The 22,378-nt window shown below is 38.6% G+C and overlaps 1 protein-coding gene across 1 annotated transcript in view; it reads left to right on the plus strand.

The window, feature by feature from the left end:
* Positions 1-22,378, plus strand: part of JMY (junction mediating and regulatory protein, p53 cofactor) — a 68,062-nt gene that overhangs the window by 32,058 nt on the left and 13,626 nt on the right. Inside the window, exons 3-7 of the mRNA XM_065940124.1 lie at positions 5,034-5,184; positions 8,676-8,845; positions 11,617-11,782; positions 12,250-12,437; positions 16,458-16,544. Of these exons, the coding sequence (XP_065796196.1) occupies positions 5,034-5,184; positions 8,676-8,845; positions 11,617-11,782; positions 12,250-12,437; positions 16,458-16,544 (762 nt within the window). The remainder of the gene's footprint in view (positions 1-5,033; positions 5,185-8,675; positions 8,846-11,616; positions 11,783-12,249; positions 12,438-16,457; positions 16,545-22,378) is intronic.

Here is a 22,378-nt window from a genome sequence, read left to right on the forward strand (position 1 = left end):
CCCCATGGAGCCCCTCTGTGAGCCCACCAGAATCTGTCCATGGGATTTTCAGGCAAGAGGACTGGCATTGGTTGCCATTTCTTCTCCAGGGGATCTTCCCAACCCCAGGTCTCGAATCCACATCTGCTTGTCAGGAGGGTTCCTTACCCTGGGCCACCTGGGAAGCCCCGCTACTACATTACATGTATGCACTGTACACTAAGATGCTTATCTCTCACCTGAGCTATGTGTTGATTTCCTTATCTTTAGATGCCTTTTACTTTCAAAAATGCATCATTTCATACTCTTTCCTGAGGATATTACATTTAACATTTACTTTGAATGTAAAAATACATGAAATACATGACGCCGAATCTAATTATATCATCCTGTTAATCAGGAGTCATATAACTCCTGGGCCTGGAAAATTCACATTAAGATCACCGCTACATCAGTATATTCACAACTTTATCTTTGTATTTGTTTTACCCAAGAATCAGAGTGCTTTTTAAAAAATTATTATCTCAACAATAGAAAATACTTAAGCGTCTCATATAAAACCCAGTATCCAAGCTAGTGATGTACTTTATAATAAGTAATTCCTTGCCAAGAAATCTGTTTATAAACTAGTCTCACTATCCTAGCTACCTAAACTGACACATACTTTTTTCCATGTTAAAAACAGACACTGTTTTCTTTCTGGCCCTGAAATTGACAACAGAGGAGTCACTGTTTTTAGCACATGACCCAGCTGACCAGTGCTGTACCTCTTCAGATTCGCCAAGTTAGGAAAAGAACTCAGTATCCTTAACGTCTTCAGTACAATAAACTATAATCACATTTTTAAACAGTAGGCTGTAGCATTACCTACTGAGTTTTAGAATCAGTTGAAAAAACAGCATTTAAAAACATAGCATGTTTCTCTTCTGTGTATTTGGGTATATATGTGCGATGAAGGTAAAGATAATCCAACAACAAAGTACAGGTTATCGCCGAATACCAGATTTCTTCTATTTTTTTATTTCTCATTTCTGTACAGTGTTTAACTATGCAAGTGAAAGTTTCTGGCTTCATGATCTGAGTTAAGATTTTTGAATTATGAGCACTGCTTGTTCTGTTTATTACATTTTCTGTTCCATAGTTGTGTTTGTTGGAATCTGACTGGAAGATCAAACCAGTTATTTCAACAGAGAACCATATGTATGGTTCTACAGAGAACCACAAGGCAGCTCTCAGGTACCAGAGTTAATTGCAGAAATGGCCACCTGGGAAGGATTGGGGGTTACAAAGGGAAAAGGTGGAAGGACAGGCCCTATGAAGCTGACCTCTGAGGAAGAAGACACTGCCGTTTGTGCCAGTGTGACTGATGGCAGTGGAGAGAACCAGATCCCTGGGGATAAAGCACTGATGGACTGGTGCTGCTTTGTCTTGGGCACACACAGTGAGGCCGGTTCTGCAGAGATTTAAAAAACTGCAGACTCGTTTCTGTTAACTTCTTGAAGAAGGTACTGGGTGCTGGGATTAAAAAGCGAGACTGAAATGATGATCACAGGAACAGCAAACAGGAAAAGTCAAGTGACACAGATAGGAAGATGCCAGGTGCCTCTTTCCCTCAACTCTGAAATCTCCTCCAGCCCTTCCTCCTGGCAAAGGCTGAATGTGGTTTTCAGAGCCCGAATCCTAGCTCACAAGGCAGAAGGTTGAACTTGGAGGCGATAGAATCCAAATACATTTTGACTTTCAAAGTCAAGGAAAATCTGTAGCTAACCTAAATTACAGTCTTAGGTATAATAAACAGATGGAGTTTAGTCATGTCGTTGAATGGGACTTCTGTCATAACGTGCTGAATAAGAATTTAAATTTTGCTGCAGTGATCAATTTAGTAAATCTTTTTTTCATATTTGTGAATCTTTTGCTTTTTAGCTTTTTTAAATTGCAACAAATAAAAGCACAAAACCTTGATGGTTTTATTACAGAAAACAAGTTTTCTAGAATCTTAAAAGCAAACAAGTCTAAATATGCCATGTACTGCTGAGAATGCCACAGTGGTTTCCAGTTGCTTGTCATGTGCAGTATAAGCTCCACACCCTCCTCATGGTGATCATAGCCTACTTGTATAGTCTTATCTTCCTCTACCTTCATCTGTTTTACCTAGACTCCAGGTAGGCTGGACTGCTGTTGTCCTTTACCATACATTGAACTTAACTTGCTTCAAGGCTTTGCTCAGCATGCATTTTGGGTAGTTCTCTTTTCCCATATGCTCCCCATATAACTGTCAAAATCCTACCCCTCCTTCAAATCCCTCTGCAATTTATGGACTTGAGTAAAGTTTGTTTGTCCTGATCTAAACAGCTAAATGTGTTCAAAGGTTATGGTATCATAAGTTACTTTTCAGAAAAGGTTTTAATCAATTTGTAGTCCCACCAGCAGTATATTATGTGTGTCTTGTCTCACCGTGATCTCACTAACCCTAGTTGGTCTTGTTTTTAATTTTTGCTTAATAAATTTGCTTAGTAATTTTTCTAAATGGTTTGTCACTACCATCTAAAAACAAACTAAAAACAATCAGAAAGTTGTGTGTTCATGTCACATTGGGGTCAGAGAGACTTTTTTTAGGGGCTTCCCTGGTGGCTCAGATGGTAAAGCGCCTGTCTGCAATGCAGGAGACCCAGATTCGATCCCTGGGTTGGGAAGATCCCCTGGAGAAGGAAATGGCAACCCACTCCAGTGTTCTTGCCTGGCAAATCCCATGGACAGAGGAGCCTGGTGGGCCACAGTCCGTGGGGTTGCAAAGAGTTGGACAGGACTGAGCGATTCCACTTTCTTTTCATCTAAAAACAGCTGTTTTGTGTCCTCTTCCTCCCCTCTTCTCTACCAACTTATTTTTCACTGGGTTCTTTCTTTTTTACTCTTTATTTTATATTGGGGTGTAGTTGCTTCACAAAGTTGTGTTAACTCTCAGGTGTGCAGCAGAGGGGTTCCATTGTACACGATACATATATATCTGTTCTTTCTCAGAGAAAGAACATGTATCTGTTTCTTTTCGTAACTGGGTTGTTTCTTCACAGGAGAAATCTTAGGTTCTCCCTCTCAACCTGCTCTATGACCTGCCATTAAAATAAAGCATAGTGCCTACCCTTCATAAGCCTTATTCTCGTCTCCTATTCACTTACACTCTCTGTAAAGAGAGTACTTACACATGTTTCTGTATCTCTGTCCTTCTTAAAAACATGTATGGAAGTGGATTTTTATTCACTATTTCAGGAAATATTTTAGATTACCTAGTTCATGCCAGGCAGTGTGCTAGTGAAGAGCAAGCAAGCAGAGATACTGTGCATTCTTTGCCCTCACGGAACATTCAGAGTGGGAAGCAGGTGATATAAAATAAAAAATGAGTGTGATAAGAGGTAAGAAGGAAAGGTATTTATTACACTGAAGAACTTATACCAGCTATAACATTGAGTCAGGGAAGATATCCATGAACCAGTAATTGAGCTGAGATCTGAAGATATGGTGGGAATTAATAGGCAGAAGGAGTTTGCCAGTACTCCAGAACTGTTGTTGCCAAGTTCATGCTGTTAGGTCTGTGAATACTGGTGTTGTATCTACTTGACCCCTAAGCAATGCTTGATAGAGTTGATTTCTCCTCCATTGACTCTTCCTACTTATGTGATTGTGATTCCTTACATGAAATGATTCACTCTCATTGCTTTAAATGTCTTCTACTGTGTCAAGGGTGTGTGTATGCTAAGTTGCTTCAGTCGTGTCCGACTCTTTGCAACCCCATGGACTGTAACCCTTCAGGCTCCTCTCTCTGTCCATGGGATTCTCCAGGTGAGAATACTGGAGTGGGTTGCCATGCCATCCTCCAGGGGATCTTCCCAACCCAGAGACTGAACCCACAGTTGTTATGTCTCCTGCATTGGCAGGTGGGTATTTTACCACTGGCACCACCTAGCAAGCCCAGTGTCACGGCTGCCCAAGCTTACATCTCTGGACATGACCTGCAGAGTTAAACTTGACATACATAAAGTGAAATTCTTGGCGTTCCATGTACATGTTTTTTCTCGGTAGCCCTGCAATCATTTTTTCCCGCTATTTGGAAGACTGTTTCTTTAAAGAGCAGTATATTGTTGCTTCGAGGCTAACCAAATCTTTTGACTTCTGTTTCTTTAGTTGTACTGTTTAAAGAGTATGGTCTTCAGTATTTCTGCTTTAGAAATCTGTTTACTTGATCAGTTGTTTCTTTTTTTTAAAGTGTGCCAGTGAAGGGCTAACATTTTTCACTATAAAGTTTTTCCCCATCATCCTGATATTGGTGTTACTAACTTAACGGCTTAATTTTTAATCTCTCTTTCGGTATGTGGTAAAACACTACAGAGTATGCAGAGGGTCTGTGGCTGTTTTTCCGGAACTGCACCTTTACTCCATATTGACATACCTGTGTGGTGCTTTTGTGTACTTTGATGTTAATGTTGTTGCTGCTGTGACATGCACCTGGCACTGTCTGTCTGTTATCTGATTTTCAACTTTTCCTTTGTCCTTTCATTTTAGCTGTGGCTCTTGTAAATAATACATAGCCAGCTTTTCCCTGTTACTTATTCCAGAGTCCTTCAGTAGGCAGATAGGCTTATTTTTTATATACTGTCAACCTTACTTACTTATGTTGATGATTAAATAAGCACTTTATTGGCACAAATAATTCTTAACCTAAAAATATAATTATCATAAAGGAGAAATAAAAATTTTCCAGCACCCCAAAATAATCAGTCAAACATTTTGTTCTGTGTTCTTCATTTATATATATATATAGAAGAGAGAAGGATGAAGAATCCAATAGAGGAAGAAAAGGGAAACAGGTTTCTATATTAACTGTTTTCAACATTATTGTTAATTTAATTGTTTTGTAAATTGATAGCATTTCCTCAAGAGCAGAGAAAAGCAATTATTCTTTTAGTACCGAGAATGCCTGACACACAAACGTTCAGTAGATGTTTAAGGAATGAATAAGAGGAAGAAATTATTTTTTCAGTTTTTCTTTTTTCTCTCTAAAGATTTCTATGGAAAATGACTACCTGGGCCCCCGAAGAATTGAAAGTCTACAGAAAGAGGATGCTGACTGGCAGCGGAAAGCCCACATGGCCGTGCTGTCCATTCAAGATCTTACCGTCAAATACTTTGAAATAACAGCTAAAGCTCAAAAAGGTGAGTTTCCCAGTGAAATTATCCTTGTTAGGTATTTTTAAAAGTGAGTGGAGGTTTTTTTTTTTCCCCCTTAATGAGTGGATTAAGTATTTTGTGTTCACAATAGTTATAGAAAAGTATATAAAGACCATTCAATCCTAGCAGTTAAAGAAGACCACTATTAACAAGTTAAGGTATATCCTTTCAGTCTTTTTCTAGGCATTATGTGTTAGCATATACTCACCTTTAAAATAATTAAAAATAATGGGTATCGTGTAGCAGATTTCAATTCTGACAATAAATGTTCGAAGTTACAGAGCTCACAGCTTAAAGGCAAAATTCCCAAGAAGACTGCCTTCCCTTTAGACACTACTAGCAAATTTGGGGTGTCCATAGGCCATCTGTATTTGTAAACAGTAGGCTACAAATTTAGCGGTTTTGCTACAGCCCTTTTAAGTTTGAAAAATTCACTACAGTGACTCATGGAACTCAGGAAAACATAGTTCCCATTACAATTTATAAAAGATAGAAATCAAGGGTTTCCCTATGACTCAGTGGTAAAGCATCCGCCTGCCAGTGCAGGGGACACGGGTTCTATCCCTGATTTTTGGAGAGCCCCCACACCGCAGAGCAGCTAGCCCCATGTGCCACGACTGCAAGCCTGAGCTCTAGAGCCCCGGAGCTGCAACCCCTGAGGGCCGCCCGCCCCAGAGCCTGTGCTCCGCAGTCAGGGAAGCCGCCTCCGTGAGTGCAGCCCTAGTGACCGCAACGGGAGAGCAGCCCCGCTCGTGCACCTGGAGGAAAGCCCGCACGGCGGCGACGGTCAGCACAGCCAGAAACAAACCGGGAGGCTTCTTTAAAAAACATGGAAATAAGCCAGATGAAGAGATACAGACAAGCTCCGTCTGTCCAGGTACATTTCTTCCAACTCCCTTCCATGGGAGGCCACACAAATCTTGCCACCACTCTCTGAGAAGCAGTTTGAATTATTCATATAGAGCATTCTATATTCATAATTTTCTGCATTACCTTCATATTCCTGAGCTATTGGAAAATAATTTCCAGTGAAGCGAGCAGCAGTTAGGTGAAAGAATACATTCTGTCAAAAGATGTTGGTAGACAAGGTATTGACTAGCTCTTATAGTAGGTAACAACATGAGACTGAATTAGGACAGGAACTGCTCTATATACATAGTCCTTAAGTGGAAAGCGAGAGAAAAGGCTCCAGACTATTTTGGCTTTTACAGAATGTTTGGCTTTATTAAGTTGTGATTATGCTGCTGCTCCTGCTAAGTCGCTTCAGTCGTGTCCAACTCTGTGCAACTCCATAGAGGGCAGCCTACCAGGCTCCGCCGTCCCTGGGATTCTCCAGGCAAGAACACTGGAGTGGGTTGCCGTTTCCTTCTCCAATGCAGCAAAGTGAAAAGTGAAAGTGAAGTTGCTCAGTCATGTCCAACTCTTTGCAACCCCATGGACTGCAGCCTACCAGGCTCCTCCGTCCATGGGATTTTCCAGGCAAGAGTACTGGAGTGGGTTGCCGTTGCCTTATCCTGTGATTATAGATTCAGGTAAAAATGAGGGAAGTTGCAGACTAGGTATTTAAGCAACTAGTTTAACTTTCCTTGATTTAAAGCCACCAAAACTCCTCAGTTTCACGTATCTGTGTTGAAGGTGTTGATAATGCCACCATGCCTATTCTATAGGATTGCTAGGCAGATAAATAGAATACATGGGAAAAGTACTTTGAAATTAACATAGCATTGTGTTAATATGAGTGATTGTGGTTGTGTGTGCATGAGGGAGAGAAGAAACAAAACAGACCATGTATTTGGTTAATATTGCTATGTAAAGTGAGAAAAACACTTGAATATATATTATCCTCTCATTTAATTTCCACAAGCCTTCCAAGGAGGTACTGTATTTCCTTATGTTTATCATTTAAGGGAATTTAGCCTAAGAACAGTGAAGTTTCTGCCTTAAGTTACATGTTGATGGGTACAAGTGGGAATTTAACTCCGAGCTGTCTCCTGACCTCCTGCTGATGTTTTTACCCTACAGAACACTGCTATCAATATACTGCAGTTGCGTAAATATTGTCATACATTTTTTGAAGAGATAGGCAGATATTTAAAATGGCAGAATCATTTGATATGTAGGCAACATAAGTAGATGTTATTTGTTAAACCCTAAAATTAAGGATCAGATCAATGTTCAAATATGTTAGCATTTAAAGGCCACAGAAAAACCAAAAGAACTATATTGAGAGATGATTCTGAGTAAGTAGATTGCTCATTTGTCATAAGAACTCAATAGATTTTTAAGACTAAATCAAGAAATAGTGATGTTCTTGAATGCAGGTAATTACCAAGAGCAGGTTCCAAGTTGGTTACATTTGATCATTGGGACTAAGGGTGGAGGGAGGGAGTGGAGCCTGAGAAATTGTTCTTTTCCACTATCAGCTTCTCTGTACAATTTTAATTTTTAAGTATGTTCTAGTATTATTGTAAAAATATTTTTAAATTTCATGAAATTCTGAGGCAGATGTTACTGAGACACTTTTTGCAAAGAGAGCTATGATGTAGTTGCAATACAAAAGTATTAATCACTTAACCTCTGAGCATAAGAGACTACCAGAGAATGTATATTGACCTAAAGACTATATTAGATACTTCATAATAAGATTGCCTGCCTCTTTTATGATAATTAAAGCATGTTTCCGACCTGTTAAGCAGAAGGGACATAGAATGGTTGGATTCATTGTATAAGGACCCAAGATAAGCCAGCACCAAACAATTAACTGATATCAGTTAAAACTTATTTAACTAGAAGATATTATCTGTTTGATTGTCAAGAAATGTTTCCTGGATGAGGCCTCTGTTGTGGCAAACTGGAAGTTTTTCCTTTTTTGTGTGGTGGCCAGAAGTTGGGTATCTTCCTTGGGGCTTAACTGAACTCCAACAGTAACCTTAGCAGCATAAACTTCATGATAATGTCTAGACACTTATTTCCCTCTATATCATATCATTAAAATACTTTTGGAGAAGGCAAAAAGTACATGAATTTAAATAATTTTTAAATAACCTTTAATAGTTATGGTTCCAATTTCAAATAACATACCTCAGAAAAGATATGAACCTTCACAGAATAAAGTTTTATAGAAACTTTGAAATTTAATAATACTGGAAAATGTGAAAAGAATATTTTTAAGTAAGTTTTAAAGTTAACTTGAAAACTTAAGTTTCATCTTCAGAAAGTTATTTCTCAGGACGATTATTTAAAATTCTTATTGGAGACTTAGAATCTAAGATAGTATTGATTTATCTAGTTTATAGGTATTTTATCATGTTATAGGTAATCTGTCATGAACTGGTACAGGTAATTTATCATGAGGGTAGGATTTGTGTGCTTATCTTTGAGTGGGTGATCATTGCAATCTTAAGATTTCCAAATTCTTTAGTATCAAGTTGTTTCATGTCTTAATGTCTCAATGTCCTTTTAAAAATTATCAATAGCTGTGTATGATCGAATGCGAGCAGATCAAAAGAAATTTGGTAAAGCGTCATGGGCAGCAGCCGCTGAACGTATGGAAAAACTTCAGTATGCAGTTTCTAAGGAGACTTTGCAGATGATGAGAGCTAAGGAGATCTGTTTGGAACAGAAGAAACATGCTCTAAAAGAAGAGGTAACAAAAACCATGAGAAAAACATATAAAAATTATTTTTAATTAAGATGTGCTATATTTGGTACAAGACTTAAATTTCTCTGACCCTCTGGGCAGCACTATCTTCATGAGGTAATGATAACTTCACAATGGGGCCTATGATAGAATTTGAGTTATCATATTAGCATCCCAACGTAACTGTAGGCAGCAGTTGTTAACAATTGTTAAAAGAAAAAGGGGCACTCATTTCCTATCTCCCCTTCAACTCTTACCACACCTTGGCAACTATTTTCTCTCTTTAGATTTGCTATTCTGGACATTTTATGTAAATGAAATCATAAGATGTGATTTTTTCATGCTTTTGACCCCACATGATGTAATATTTTCCAGTCCATCCGTGCTGTGGCGTGCTTCATTGCTCAGTCTGCTTTTTCAAGTGAGACCCCACCGCATGGTTATACCACACTGTGCATTTATCAGTCGATGAGCTTTTGGGTTCTTTCTGTTTTTACAGCTTTATGAATAAAGCTGTTATGAACATTTTTATACAAGGTTTTCCTTTATCTTGGTGTGAAATGCTATTTAACCTATTGAGGAGCTGCCAGACTGTTTTCCAAACAGCTGTACCATTTCCGTCCTCACCAGCAGTGTACAAAATGATAGAATTTCTCCACATCTTTCTTTACATGATCACTAATACTGTCTTTTTTGTTTAGCCATCCTGGTGGGTGTAAAGTGGTGTCTTGGGGTTTTGATTTGCGTTTCTCTGATGGCATTTATGTCTAGTATCTTTCTGTGTGCTAGGCCACTTATACGTCATCTTTGGAGAAATTTCAATCCAGCTCAGTTGCCCATTTAACTTTTTTTTTCATGGCCCGTGGATCTACTGGAAAGCTAGGGAGCTTCCTAAGTTCTTTACATATTCCAGATACAAGTATCAAATATATGATTTGTAAGTATTTGCTCCCATTCCATGGCTTGACTGGATTGGCTTCTAATATGTGTCTGTGAAAGTTGTACATTCTACTCTAGAGAAAAACAAAATGTCATCACTGCTTTTATTAATACAGCTTTATGTAAAACATATTGCCTTATGAATGTGCATATGCATGTCTAACTCTTGTTTTAAAAAGACTGTATGAGGTAATCCATAATATATTATGGCTCTGATCTAGAAAGATCTTTTGTTAATGGATTTATTTTTCCCTCTTCTTATTTGCTACTATTGTTAAAGGAAAAATTAGAACTTGTTCTGAACTTCTTCACACTATTCAGAGTCTCTTACAGATTTTAGCTCCATCTCTTCTTCATCTGAGGCATTGCCACTCTAACCTTTTCTAGTTAGCTTTCTCCTTTATGTTTCTAGATATTTCTTAAGTTCTAGAACTTTAAAACTTGAAATACTAACATTTTATTGACTCTGAAATAGAGTGCTACTCTTCATCACAATGACTAGCTTTATTCTAACCAGGATGAATAGTACTAACAAAGTAGGGTGTCTAAAAGAGCTGCAGAGAGTTAGGTTTATAACTGTTTGCTATTGCAAGAACATTTCTTACTGGAATTGGTCTCTTGTGGTAGAGGAAGGGCGAGGCTGAAATGGGCCAGGGAGTTTGGCATTTATCAGTGGGGTCATTTCCCCTGGGGTCATCCCAGAACCATAATAGTCTGTTTTGAATGTTCTGGATTATGTTTGAGTCCTTCAAAGGATTTGGTAAAACTGCCCGTCATTCTTGCCAGGTTTATGCTTGTTGAGTGATATAATGTATGCTTTGTGATTTTTATATACATCTGTGATGATGACTGCACCAGTTTTATTAGTGTTAATTTAACACAACCACATGACAAGACAGAGACCAAATGTGATTTATTAAGCGCATCCCAAACAAATCCCTTGCTTTATGATACAGTCCTACCCTGTGGTTTAAATTATGAAAGTGAAAGTCGCTCAGTCATGTCCTACTCTTTGCAACCCCATGGACTTAATACAGTCCATGGAATTCAGGCCAGAATACTGGAGTGGGTAGACTGTAGCTTCTCCAAGGGATCTTCCCAACCCAGGGATCAAACCCCAGTCTCCTGCATTGCAGGCAGATTCTTTACCAGCCCAAGAATACTGGAATGGGTAGCCTATCCCTTCTCCAGTAGATCTTTCCAACCCAGGAATCGAACCAGGGTCTCTTACATTGTAGACTGATTCTTTACCAACTGAGCTATCAGGGAACCCCTGATAAATTATGAGGAGATGTTTTAAAAAATGTTGCATTTTTTAAATGCAATATGTTGCATCTCCTTAGGTTATTTTAAAAACAAAGACTTCTTCCAAATGTGACAGTGGTATGTTACATGATACAATGCTGAACTTCGAATAGCTTTTAAATTAACATTGAAATATTAAATATCACCCAGGGAAGCAAAATCCTATTATTAATCTTAAAATTATAAAATTTTAACTACACTTTAGAATAAGTACTATTCTTTTTAATTTATCTCCCTTTTAACTGAGTCTTGATTATAATCTTTCTCACCTCTTTTTAGGTCACATAATCTTCTGTTTGTAAATTTGAAAGCTAGAAACACTCAGAGGAAAAAATACATGTACACACAGCTTTGTACACAAATTTAGTAGGTTCTTAAATCATCTGTACCTGAGCCTTTGACCTCAGATTGTCTGCTAGTGTTCAGTTGCTTCATGGATTCACCCTGTCTGATCAGTTAGAATACATTTCCAGACTAACTTGATTTCTTGTTCTCTCCAACTAGATATGTCCTTATTTTTATTTTCAATGCAGATGCAGAGTCTACAGGGTGGTACAGAAGCCATAGCTCGATTGGATCAGTTAGAAGCTGATTATTATGATCTGCAACTTCAGTTGTATGAAGTGCAGTTTGAAATCTTGAAGTGTGAAGAGTTACTGTTGACAGCACAACTGGAAAGCATCAAAAGACTTATATCAGGTATGATGTGTATCTAACAACACAGGTCCACAAAATACTTTTGAATGAATGGTGGAATTTTCCCATGTAGTTGTTTGCTTGGATAGGAAAAATGTACATGGATACTACTTTATTTCTTCTGTTGAGGCTAAAAAAACTTAAAGTCGAACAAGTGATTTAACAGATGTAGCAGTTCAACTATGACCTTACCTTTGTAAAGTACTTTCTAACTTGCTTTGTTGCTTCAGCCAGAATCTGTACCCTCAGATTTTTAATTTGGGAGACAAAGTTCATAGCTTTTTACATTGAACACTTAACTCTGTTACAGATACTGGCACACACACCCTCCCTCTGAGGTGTATTTCCTAGTAATCACAATTTTACAGAGAAATTCAAGAGGTAATGGCTTTGCTTGAGGTTACAGAATTAGTGAGTGGAGAAGTCTGTCCGGCTCATAGCCCATGCCCCTTGTTTCTGTTTTGTAACAGAAAAGAGAGATGAAGTGGTATACTATGACACTTATGAAAGCATGGAGGCCATGCTGGAGAAGGAAGAGATGGCAGCGTCTGTGCATTTTCAGAGAGAAGAACTACAGAAACTTCAGCAGAAAGCACGCCAGCTGGAGGCAAGACGTGGACGGGTTTCGGCCAAGAAAGCATACCTCAGAAATAAAAAGGTATAATTGCTTGACTGTAACCTTAATTTACGTCTTGCTTTTATTCATTACTTAATCCTTGACCCATATCTAATAATTCTAACCTGATTTGTCACTAATGCTTGCCTACCTTTTAAAACTAAGTAAGAATAATGTCTTCTCAATACTTGAGCCATTATATTGACATATGGTTGTCAGAGAATTACTCTCTTAAACACATTAGAACAGCCAGTGGTGATGTGCTATTTGCCTCAGCCACCCAGAGGTGATTCTGCTTGGGCATGACTACAGGACTCTATGTTATGCAAATCCCGGCTCCTTTTTATTTAAGGAGGTCAGGGGTGCTCTATAATCAAGTTGACTGGTTCTAACCTCACTCTTCAAGGAAATTTTTATTTATGTATACAAGAAATTCAAAAAGGCAAAATAGTTGTCTGAGGAGGCCTTACAAATAGCTGAGAAAAGAATAGCAAGGAGAGATAAGAAAGCCTTCCTCTGTGCTCAATGCAAAGAAATAGAGGAAAACAACAGAATGGGAAAGACTAGAGATCTCTTCACCAATATTAGAGATACAAGGGAACATTTCATGCAAAGATGGGCACAGTAATGAACAGAAATGGTATGGACCTAACAGAAGCAGAAGACATTAAGAAGAGGTGGCAGGAGTACACAGAAGAATTGTACAAAAAAGATCTTCATACCCAGATAATCACGATGGTGTGATCACTCACCTAGAGCCAGACATCCTGGAATGCAAAGTCAAGTGGGCCTTCGGAAGCATCACCACGAACAAAGGTAGTGGAGGTGATGGAATTCCAGTTGAGCTATTTCAAATCCTGAAAGATGATGCTGTGAAAGTGCTGCACTCAAGATGCCAGCAAATTTGGAAAACTCAGCAGTGGTCACAGGACTGGAAAAGGTCAGTTTTCATTCCAGTTCCAAAGAAAGGCAATGCCAAAGAATGTTCAGACTACCACACAATTACACTCATCTCACACGCTAGCAAAGTAATACTCAAAATTCTCCAAGCCAGGCTTCAACAGTATGTGAACCATGAACTTCTAGATGTTCAAGCTGGATTTAGAAAAAGCAGAGGAACCAGAGATCAAATTGCCAACATTTGTTGGATCATCATAAAAGCAAGAGAGTTCCAGAAAAACATCTGCTTTATTGACTATGCCAATGCCTTTGACTGTGTGGATCACAACAAACTGTGGAAAATTCTTCAAGAGATGGGAATACTGGACCACCTCACCTGCCTCCTGAGAAACCTGTATGTAGGTCAAGAAGCAACAGTTAGAACTGGACGTGGAACAACAGATTGGTTCCAAATTGAGAAAGGAGTACATCAAGGCTGTATATTGTCACCCTGCTTATTTAACTTATATGCAGAGTACATCATGCAGAATGCCAGGCTGGATGAAGCATAAGCTAGAATCAAGATTGCCAGGAGAATATCAATAACCACAGATATGCAGATGACACCACCCTTATGGCAGAAAGCAAAGAACTAAAGAGCCTTTTGATGCGAGTGAAAGAGGAGAGTGAAAAAGTTGGGTTAAAACTCAACATTCAGAAAACTAGTATCATGGCATCTGGTCTCATCACTTCATGGCAAATAGATGGGGAAATAATGGAAACAGTGAGAGACTTTATTTTGTGGGACTCCAAAATCACTGCAGATGGTGACTGCAGCCATGAAATTAAAACATGCTTGCTCTTTGAAAGAAAAACTATGACCAACTTAGACAGCATATTAAAAAGCAGACATATTACTTTGCCAACAAAAGTCCATCTAGTCAAAGCTATGGTTTTTCCAATAGTCATGTATGGATGTGAGTGTTCGACTATAAAGAAAGCTGAGCACCAAAGGATTGATGCTTTTGAACTGTGGTGTTGAAGAAGATTCTTGAGAGTCCCTTGGACTGCAAGGAGATTCAATCAGTCCATCCTAAAGGAAATCAGTCCTGAATATTCATTGGAAGGACTGATGCCGAAGCTGAAACTCCAATACTTTGGCCGCCTGATGTGAAGAACTGACTCATCTGAAAAGACTCTGATGCTGGGAAAGATTGAAGGCAGGAGGAGAAGGGTATGACAGAGGACGAGATGCTTGGATGGCATCACTGATTCAATGGACATGAGTTTGAGTAAGCTCCAGGAGTTGGTGATGGACAGGGAAGCATAGCATACTGCAGTCCATGGGGTCTCAAAGAGTTGGACACAACTGAGTGACTGAACTGAACTGATAAAAGTGTGTACCGATTTAATTTATAGTTTTCACTCTTCATTCTTATATTAAACTAAATATGAAGTAGGGAAACTTAGCCGTATAGATTCTGCACATTTAAACTTTGTCTCTGATCTCCTGTGCGCGATTACACAGGGCTCTGCAAATGGTCTTGTCCCCTGCCCTCTCCTTTCCCTGCCTCCAGACCCCCAAGTTCAACAGCTGAGGTGACGGAACTGCAGGGGAAAGGAGGAGTGACAAGGCTGGCAAGAGAGGAGTTAGAAACACTGTTGTAAAAGGAAAGATGACCCATGCATACTGTTCGACAGATAAAATGACTCTCTCTGTAACAACACCCTGCATCCCTTGTTGTCTGCATTTCAGCATTCCCAGGGTCACAGGCTCCCTGGTTAATCTGGCATCCACGATAGAATTCCACATCCAGGGGTGGCTCTTTGGCTACAAGTAAATCATACCCTGCCTGTCCTCTTGAAAGAACAAAGATGATCTCTGATTGTCCCATGAGGACTTGAGGTCTATCCTTTGTGATTAAACTTTTCAGGAAGAATAAATAGAAACAACATTGTTCTTTTATATCTTAATTCTCCCAGTAGCCAAAAAGCATTCTCATACTTGAACATTCCTGTATCCTATTTACTGTGACTATTTCACTGCAAAAATGTTAGTGACACTTACTATGAGGTATTGCTTTGGATCCTGCTGGAGTTACTGGGCAAACGATGGCATATGCAACATTTCACCTTTCTAAAATAAAAATAAATAATTTTCAAACACGCCTGAGCTCTGTTCTAGATAAGGAATTAAAGACTTGTATCCTCATTTTTATAACCAAGGGAACTAAGTCTGCCCAAGGGAAAGTGGCTAGAATGGGTCAGAGATAGGATTCCATCCAAGGTCTGTGTGACTTGGAAACCTGTGCCTTTGTATCACTACGTCATGCCACTTTCCCCTGTGGGATTGCTTTGGAGAGGTTCATTTCATGATCAGTACTTTTTAGGTAATAGAGTCAACCCAGTGTGGGTGAAGATAGGAAAGTGATAAAAACAGTTGCTTTAAAATACAGCTTCCTGGCTTGAAAGGCTACTCATATATGACTTAATGAGGTTAGAAGAGTGATCTTTTGGTATAATTTGAAAGTGTTGGAAATTAATGTTAACCCTTGTATCTCTATAGGACCCAGAGAAAATGAGGACAACCTGGTACTACTGGAAAGTTGCCAGATGATAGGATTGTGCATTATTTTGTAAAGAGCACATACCTCTTATTTAATATATTTTCATGTGATTAGAATTAGCATATCTGTATTATACTTTCTTGTCTTTAAGGTCTCTTTTTAGCTTTGAAATCTACCTATAACCAGAAGATTCAGATTTCATGATAGTGTTTAAACCAGTCCTGGCAAAATCATGTTCTTTAATTCACCAGAGAGCACTTAAGAAAGAGTTTAAGAGTTATATATCCAGTTTTGTTCAGACTATTTTAAAGAGTATAATAATACTTAGAGTCTTCTGGCCTAAATCTTCAGATTTGAAAGAGGCTTTTAAGATTCCTGTGTACCCTTGCACTCTACCATGGTGATTCCTCCTCTTCCAAAAAAGGGAGAAACCAGGAATTCTGTAGTTTAATAAACGAGTTTTTTAAGGTACTAATTCATGCTGGTTTATGCTGCTTCAGTATTCCAGGTGAGAAACCAGAGGTGGCTTACTTGATATTTTATTGTGTAGGTATATGTTAAGATTAAAATTTAATTTACTCACTTGTATTAAAAAACACATTTCATGTATTTTTAGGAAATTTGTATTGCAAAACACAATGAAAAATTCCAACAACGCCTTCGGAGTGAAGATGAGTATAGAACCCACCACACAGTACAACTAGTAAGTTTGCATTCTGGAAAACTTAGAATAAAACTTTGAATTTTGCATATCTCAAAGTGAATAAAATCTACAGAGATTAAGAAAATGTTATAGCTAGATATGAGCATTAGTGGGAAAATTGATTCCAGGATACTTGCCCTGCCTGCATCCCTCAATCCCCAAAATCTCTGGATGTGCTCCAGTCCTTTACATAAGCTAGCATAGTACTTAACATATAACCTGCACACATCCTCCTGTATTCTTCATCTCTAGATTACTTATAATACCTTATACAGTGTAAATGTGATGTAACTAGTTGCCAGTGGGCAAATTCTTTGAATTCTGCTTTTTGGAACCTTCTGTGTTTTGTTTTTTTTTTAACCTCCCTACATATTTTCAATCCAAGGATGTTTGAATCCAAGGATGTGGAACCCACAGATTCAGAGAGCCAATTATGTATATACTTCATTATAGCACAGTTTCCCCTACCAGTAAAATTCCACACAAAATGTTAAATTTGTTACAGTCTGAATCAACATTGACATCATTACCACCCAGAGTCCATAGTTTATATCCTTAGTGCTTATCCATATATTTTGCGAAATATATGACTTGAATCCACCATTACAGTATTGAAGACTGTATTCACTGAATGTGTTCACTGCCCTAAAAATTCCCTGCGCTCCACCTCTACATACCCTTCTCTCCACAAACTCCTGGCAACCACTGATCTTTTTGTTTTGCCTTTTCCCCAGAACATTTAATTGGAACCACACACTTATGTAGCTTTTTCATATTTGCTTATTTAACTTGTAATTTGCACTTAAGGTTCCTCTGTGTTATTTGCATGACATGGTAGCTTATTTCTTAGCACTGAATAATATTCCACCGTCTGTATGTACCACAGTGTATTTGTTCATTCACCTAGTGAAGACATCTTCCTTCCAAGTTTTGACAATTAGGAGTAAAGCTGATAATGTGGAAATGGTTTTGTGTGTACATTAAATTTTCAGCTCTTTTGGGTAAATTGCAAAGTGTATGATGGGATCTTAGGGGAAGAGTATGCTTAGCTTTGTAGTAAACTGCCAAACGGCCTTCCAGAGTGCCTGCACCATTTTACATTCTCACCAGCAGTGAGTGGAGTTCCTTTCACTCCACATCCGCACCAGCATTTAATGTTGTCAGTGTTCTGGATTGTAACCATTTCATTAAGTGTGTAGTGCTTTCTCATAGCTGGTTTTAGTTTGCAGCTTCCTAATTGTATAATGTTGGACATGTTCTCACACGGTTTATCTGCCATCTGTACCTCTTCTTTAGTAAGTGTTACTTTTTCATTTTTAATTAGGTTATTTGTTTTGTTCAGGATAATAGCCCCTTTCAGATATATCTATTGAAAATACTTTCTCCCAATCTGTGACTTGCCTGAACAGTATCTTCCAAAACAGTTTTTAATTTCAATGAAATTCAGCTTACCAAATCTTTCTTTGATGTACCATTGATGTTGTATCTAAAAAGTCACCACCAAACCCAAGGCCATATATTTTCTCCTATGTTATATTCCACAAGCTTTATAATTTCCCATTTTACATTTAATTCTGTGATCCATTTTTAGTTAATATTTGTGAAGTGTGTAAGGCTAAATTTGTCTTCCCCCTCCCCGTTTTCTTCTTTTTTAAATGTGGATGGCTAGTTGCTCTAGCACCATTTGCTGAAAAGACTGCAATTTTTCCATGGAATTTTCTTTGCTCCTTTAAGGATATATTGATTATATTTGTTTGAGCTCTCTATTCAGTTCCATTGAACTAGTTTCTTTTGCCTCTCCAAAAAAACTTTAAAATAAGAGCTGAGATTTTGATTAAGATAGCACTGAATGTATAGCTCAAGATGGGAGTAGTTAAAATCTTAACAGTAGTGAGTCTTCCTATACATGAACAGAGAATCTCTCTATTTAGTTTTTCTTTGATTTCTTTTATAAGAGTTATAAAACTACATATAGTTATATATGGGCTTAAATTGAAGAAAGGAAAACCACTAGTAGGGAAAACCACTAGATTATTCAGGTATGACCTAAATCAAATCCCTTACGATTATACAGTGGAAGTGACAAATAGACTCAAGGGATTAGATCTGATAGACTCAGTGCCTGAAGAACTATGGATGGAGGTTCATGACATTGTACAGGAGGCAGTGATTAAGACCATCTCCAAGAAAAAGAAATGCAAAAAGGCAAAATGGTTGTCTGACAAGGCCTTACAAATAGCTGAGAAAAGAAGAGAAGCGAAAGGCAAAGAAAAGGAAAGATATACCTATTTGAATACAGAGTTCCAAAGAATAGCAAGGAGAGATAAGAAAGCCTTCCTCAGTGATCAGTGCAAAGAAATAGCGGAAAACAATTGAATGGGAAAGACTAGAGATCTCTTCAAGAAAATTAGAGATACCAAGAGAACATTTCATGCAAAGAGGGGCACAATAAAGGACAGAAATGGTATGGACCTAACAAAAGCAGAAGATATTAAGAAGAGGTGGTAAGAATACACAGAAGAACTGTACAAAAAAGATCTTAATGACCCAGAGAACCACGATGGTATGATCACTCACCTAGCGCCAGACATCCTAGAGTCCGAAGTCAAGTGGGCCATAGGAAGCATCACTACAAACAGAGCTAGTGGAGGTGATGGAATTCCAGTTGAGCTATTTCAGATCCTCAAAAGATGATGCTGTGAAAGTGCTGCACTCAAGATGCCAGCAAATTTGGAAAACTCAGCAGTGGCCACAGAACTGGAAAAGATAGGTCAGTTTTCATTCCAATTCCAAAGAAAGGCAATGCATTCCAAAGAATGTTCAAACTACTGCACAATTACATTCATCTCACTAGCAAAGTAATGCTCAAAATTCTCCAAGTCAGGTTTCAGCAGTATGTCAACTGTGAACTTCCACATGTTCAAGCTGGATTTAGAAGAGGCAGAGGAATCAGAGATCAAATTGCCAACATCCTTTGGATCACTGAAAAAGTAAGAGTGTTCCAGAAAAACATCTACTTCTGTTTTATTGACTACACCAAAGCCTTTGACTGTGTGGATCACAACAAACTGGAAAATTCTTAAAGGGATGGGAATACCAGACCACCTTACCTGCCTGCAGGGAAACTTGTATGCAGGTCAAGAAGCACCAGTTAGAATTGGATAGAATCGGACATGGAACAACGGACTGGTTCAAAATTAGACAAGGAGTACATCAAGGCTGTATATTATCACCCTGCTTATTTAACTTGTATGCAGAGTAGTACATCATGCGAAATGCCGGGCTGGATGAAGCATAAGCTGGATGCAAGATTGCCGGGAGAAATATCAATAACCTCAGATACGCAGATTGGCACCACCCTTATGGCAGAAAGTGAAGAGGAACTGAAGAGCCTCTTCATGAAGGTGAAGGAGGAGAGTGAAAAAGCTGGCATAAAACTCAGCATTCAGAAAACTAAGTTCATGGCATCCGGTCCCATCACTTCATGGCAAAAGGATGGGGAAACAATGGAAACAGTGACATTTTATTTTCTTGGGCTCCAAAATCACTGCAGATGGTGACTGCAGCCATGAAATTGAAAGATTCTTGCTCCTTGGACAAAAAGCTATGACCACCCTAGACAGCATATTAAAAAGTAGAGACATTACTTTGGTGACAAAGGTCCATATAGCCAAAGCTATGGTTTTTCCAGTAGTCATGTATGGATGTGAGAGCTGGACCATAAAGAAGACTGAACACCGAAGAATTGATGCTTTCAAACTGAGGTGTTGGAGAAAACTCTTGAGAGTCCCTTGGACTATAAGGAGAACAAACCATTCAATTCTAAAGGAAATCAGTCCTGAACCTTCATTGGACGGATTCATGCTGACGCTCCAATACTTTGGCCACCTGATGCAAAGAACTGACTCACTGGAAAAGACCCTGCTTCTGGGAAAGATTGAAGGCAGGAGAAGGGGACAACAGAGGATAAGATGGTTGGTTGGCATCACCAGTTGATGTACATGAGTTTGAGCAAGCTCCAGGAGTTGGTGATGGACAGGGAAGCCTGGCGTGTTGTAGTCCATGGGGTCACAAGGAGTTGGATGCAACTGAGTGACTGAACTGAACTGAGCTGATAGTTATATATAAATATCCGTCAGTTCATACCTAAACATGTCTGAAAGTTTTCTTTCCATATAGATCTTGTACATATTTTATTAGATTTATACCTAAATTTGTCTTCTTTTTTGGGGTGTGCCAAGAATTGATGCTTTTGAACTGTGGTGTTGGAGAAGACTCTTGAGAGTCTCTTAGACTGCAACGAGATCCAGCCAGTCCATCCTAAAGGAAATCAGTCCTCTGAATATTCATTGGAAGGACTATTGCTAAAGCTGAGACTCCAGTACTTTGGCCACCTGATGTGAAGAACTGACTCATTGGAAAAGACCCTAATGCGAAAGATTGAAGGGGGAAGGAGAGAGGGACGACAGAGGATGAGATGGTTGGATGACATCACCGATGCGATGGACATGAGTTTGAGTAGGCTCTGGGAGTTGGTGATGGACAGGGAAGCTTGGAGTGCTGCAGTCCATGGGGTCACAAAGAGTCGGACATGACTGAGTGACTGAACTGAACTGAATGTAAATAGTGCTGTAGGTATAATAGAAAAGGTTTTTTATTCCAGCATTTCATTATTGTTTTATTAGAAAGAAGTTGGCTAATTGGCTTTTATACTAGTTTAGCCTAATTTGTGGTCAACCCAATATGTCAACCCTATACCCTGCAATTTTCCCATTATTTCTAGTCATTTTTTTGGTTCTTCTTTCAGATTTTATATATATACAGTCATGTCATATGCAAATAAAGGCAGTTTAGTTCCTTTGAATGCAATTTGTATACCTTTTATTTATTTTCCTTATTGCATTCACTAGGATTTCCAGTGTGGTGTTGAAAGGAGTGATGAGAAATTTGTCTTTTCCTGATCTGTTAACAAGAAAGCTTCTAATTTGTTGTGATTGAGTGATGTTAGCTGCTGCTGTAGGGATTTGATGTTTTCCCTCAAGATCATTATGGCACACAGCTAAAACTCTTGAATTTAAACACATAAAAAGTAACCAAACTACCGGTAAGCTGTAAAATAATCTTAAATTAACAGAAAGTTTATGGTATTTTCATTACTGTTTTCATGGGTCAAGAGCTGCTTTGTAAGGAAGGTCAGACTATGGGCCAGCTTAAGAATTCGGTGAATAAGAATGCCTCCTGCCATCACTGTTGGCAGCTGCACTGTCTACTTGTTATTAGACTCCACACTTAGGATTTGTTTCTTCTTATGTGAAGATTGTGGATTCTGATAAAATGCCAATACTTTTGTGAATGGAATAGCTAATTAGCTTCTTAGAATGAATGAGTGTCAAATCCTTTCTCAAAGAATTTTATGTGGCAAAGATGAGTAAAAACAAGGAAGTTGATATTGGGGAAATGTCAAAGATAAATGTTATCTGCCTCATGTTAGTAATTTTGCCTACTACTGACTTTGGGTGGAATACCTCATTGTAGGAGAACGAATCCACCTTTGTTTAACATGCAAAGCTAGAGGACAATGAAAAGTTGACTTAGATCAAATCTAATTTTAAACCACCTTTATCAATCTACAGATGCATACACACACACACAAGTGTATATAGCTCATAAGTTTTAACTCTCATGAGATGAACATATGCATGCACACCAGCACCCAGGTTGACAAAGTGTTGACAGAAACTCAGAGCTCCTTGTGTCACCATCTAATAAGTATCCTCTACCCACCCCCAAAAGGGTCGACTGAGTGATTAATACACACTACTCCCCGCCCAAAG

This window comes from Muntiacus reevesi, chromosome 7, assembly GCF_963930625.1.
Source record: "Muntiacus reevesi chromosome 7, mMunRee1.1, whole genome shotgun sequence".
In the NCBI taxonomy this organism is placed as follows: Eukaryota; Metazoa; Chordata; class Mammalia; order Artiodactyla; family Cervidae; genus Muntiacus; species Muntiacus reevesi.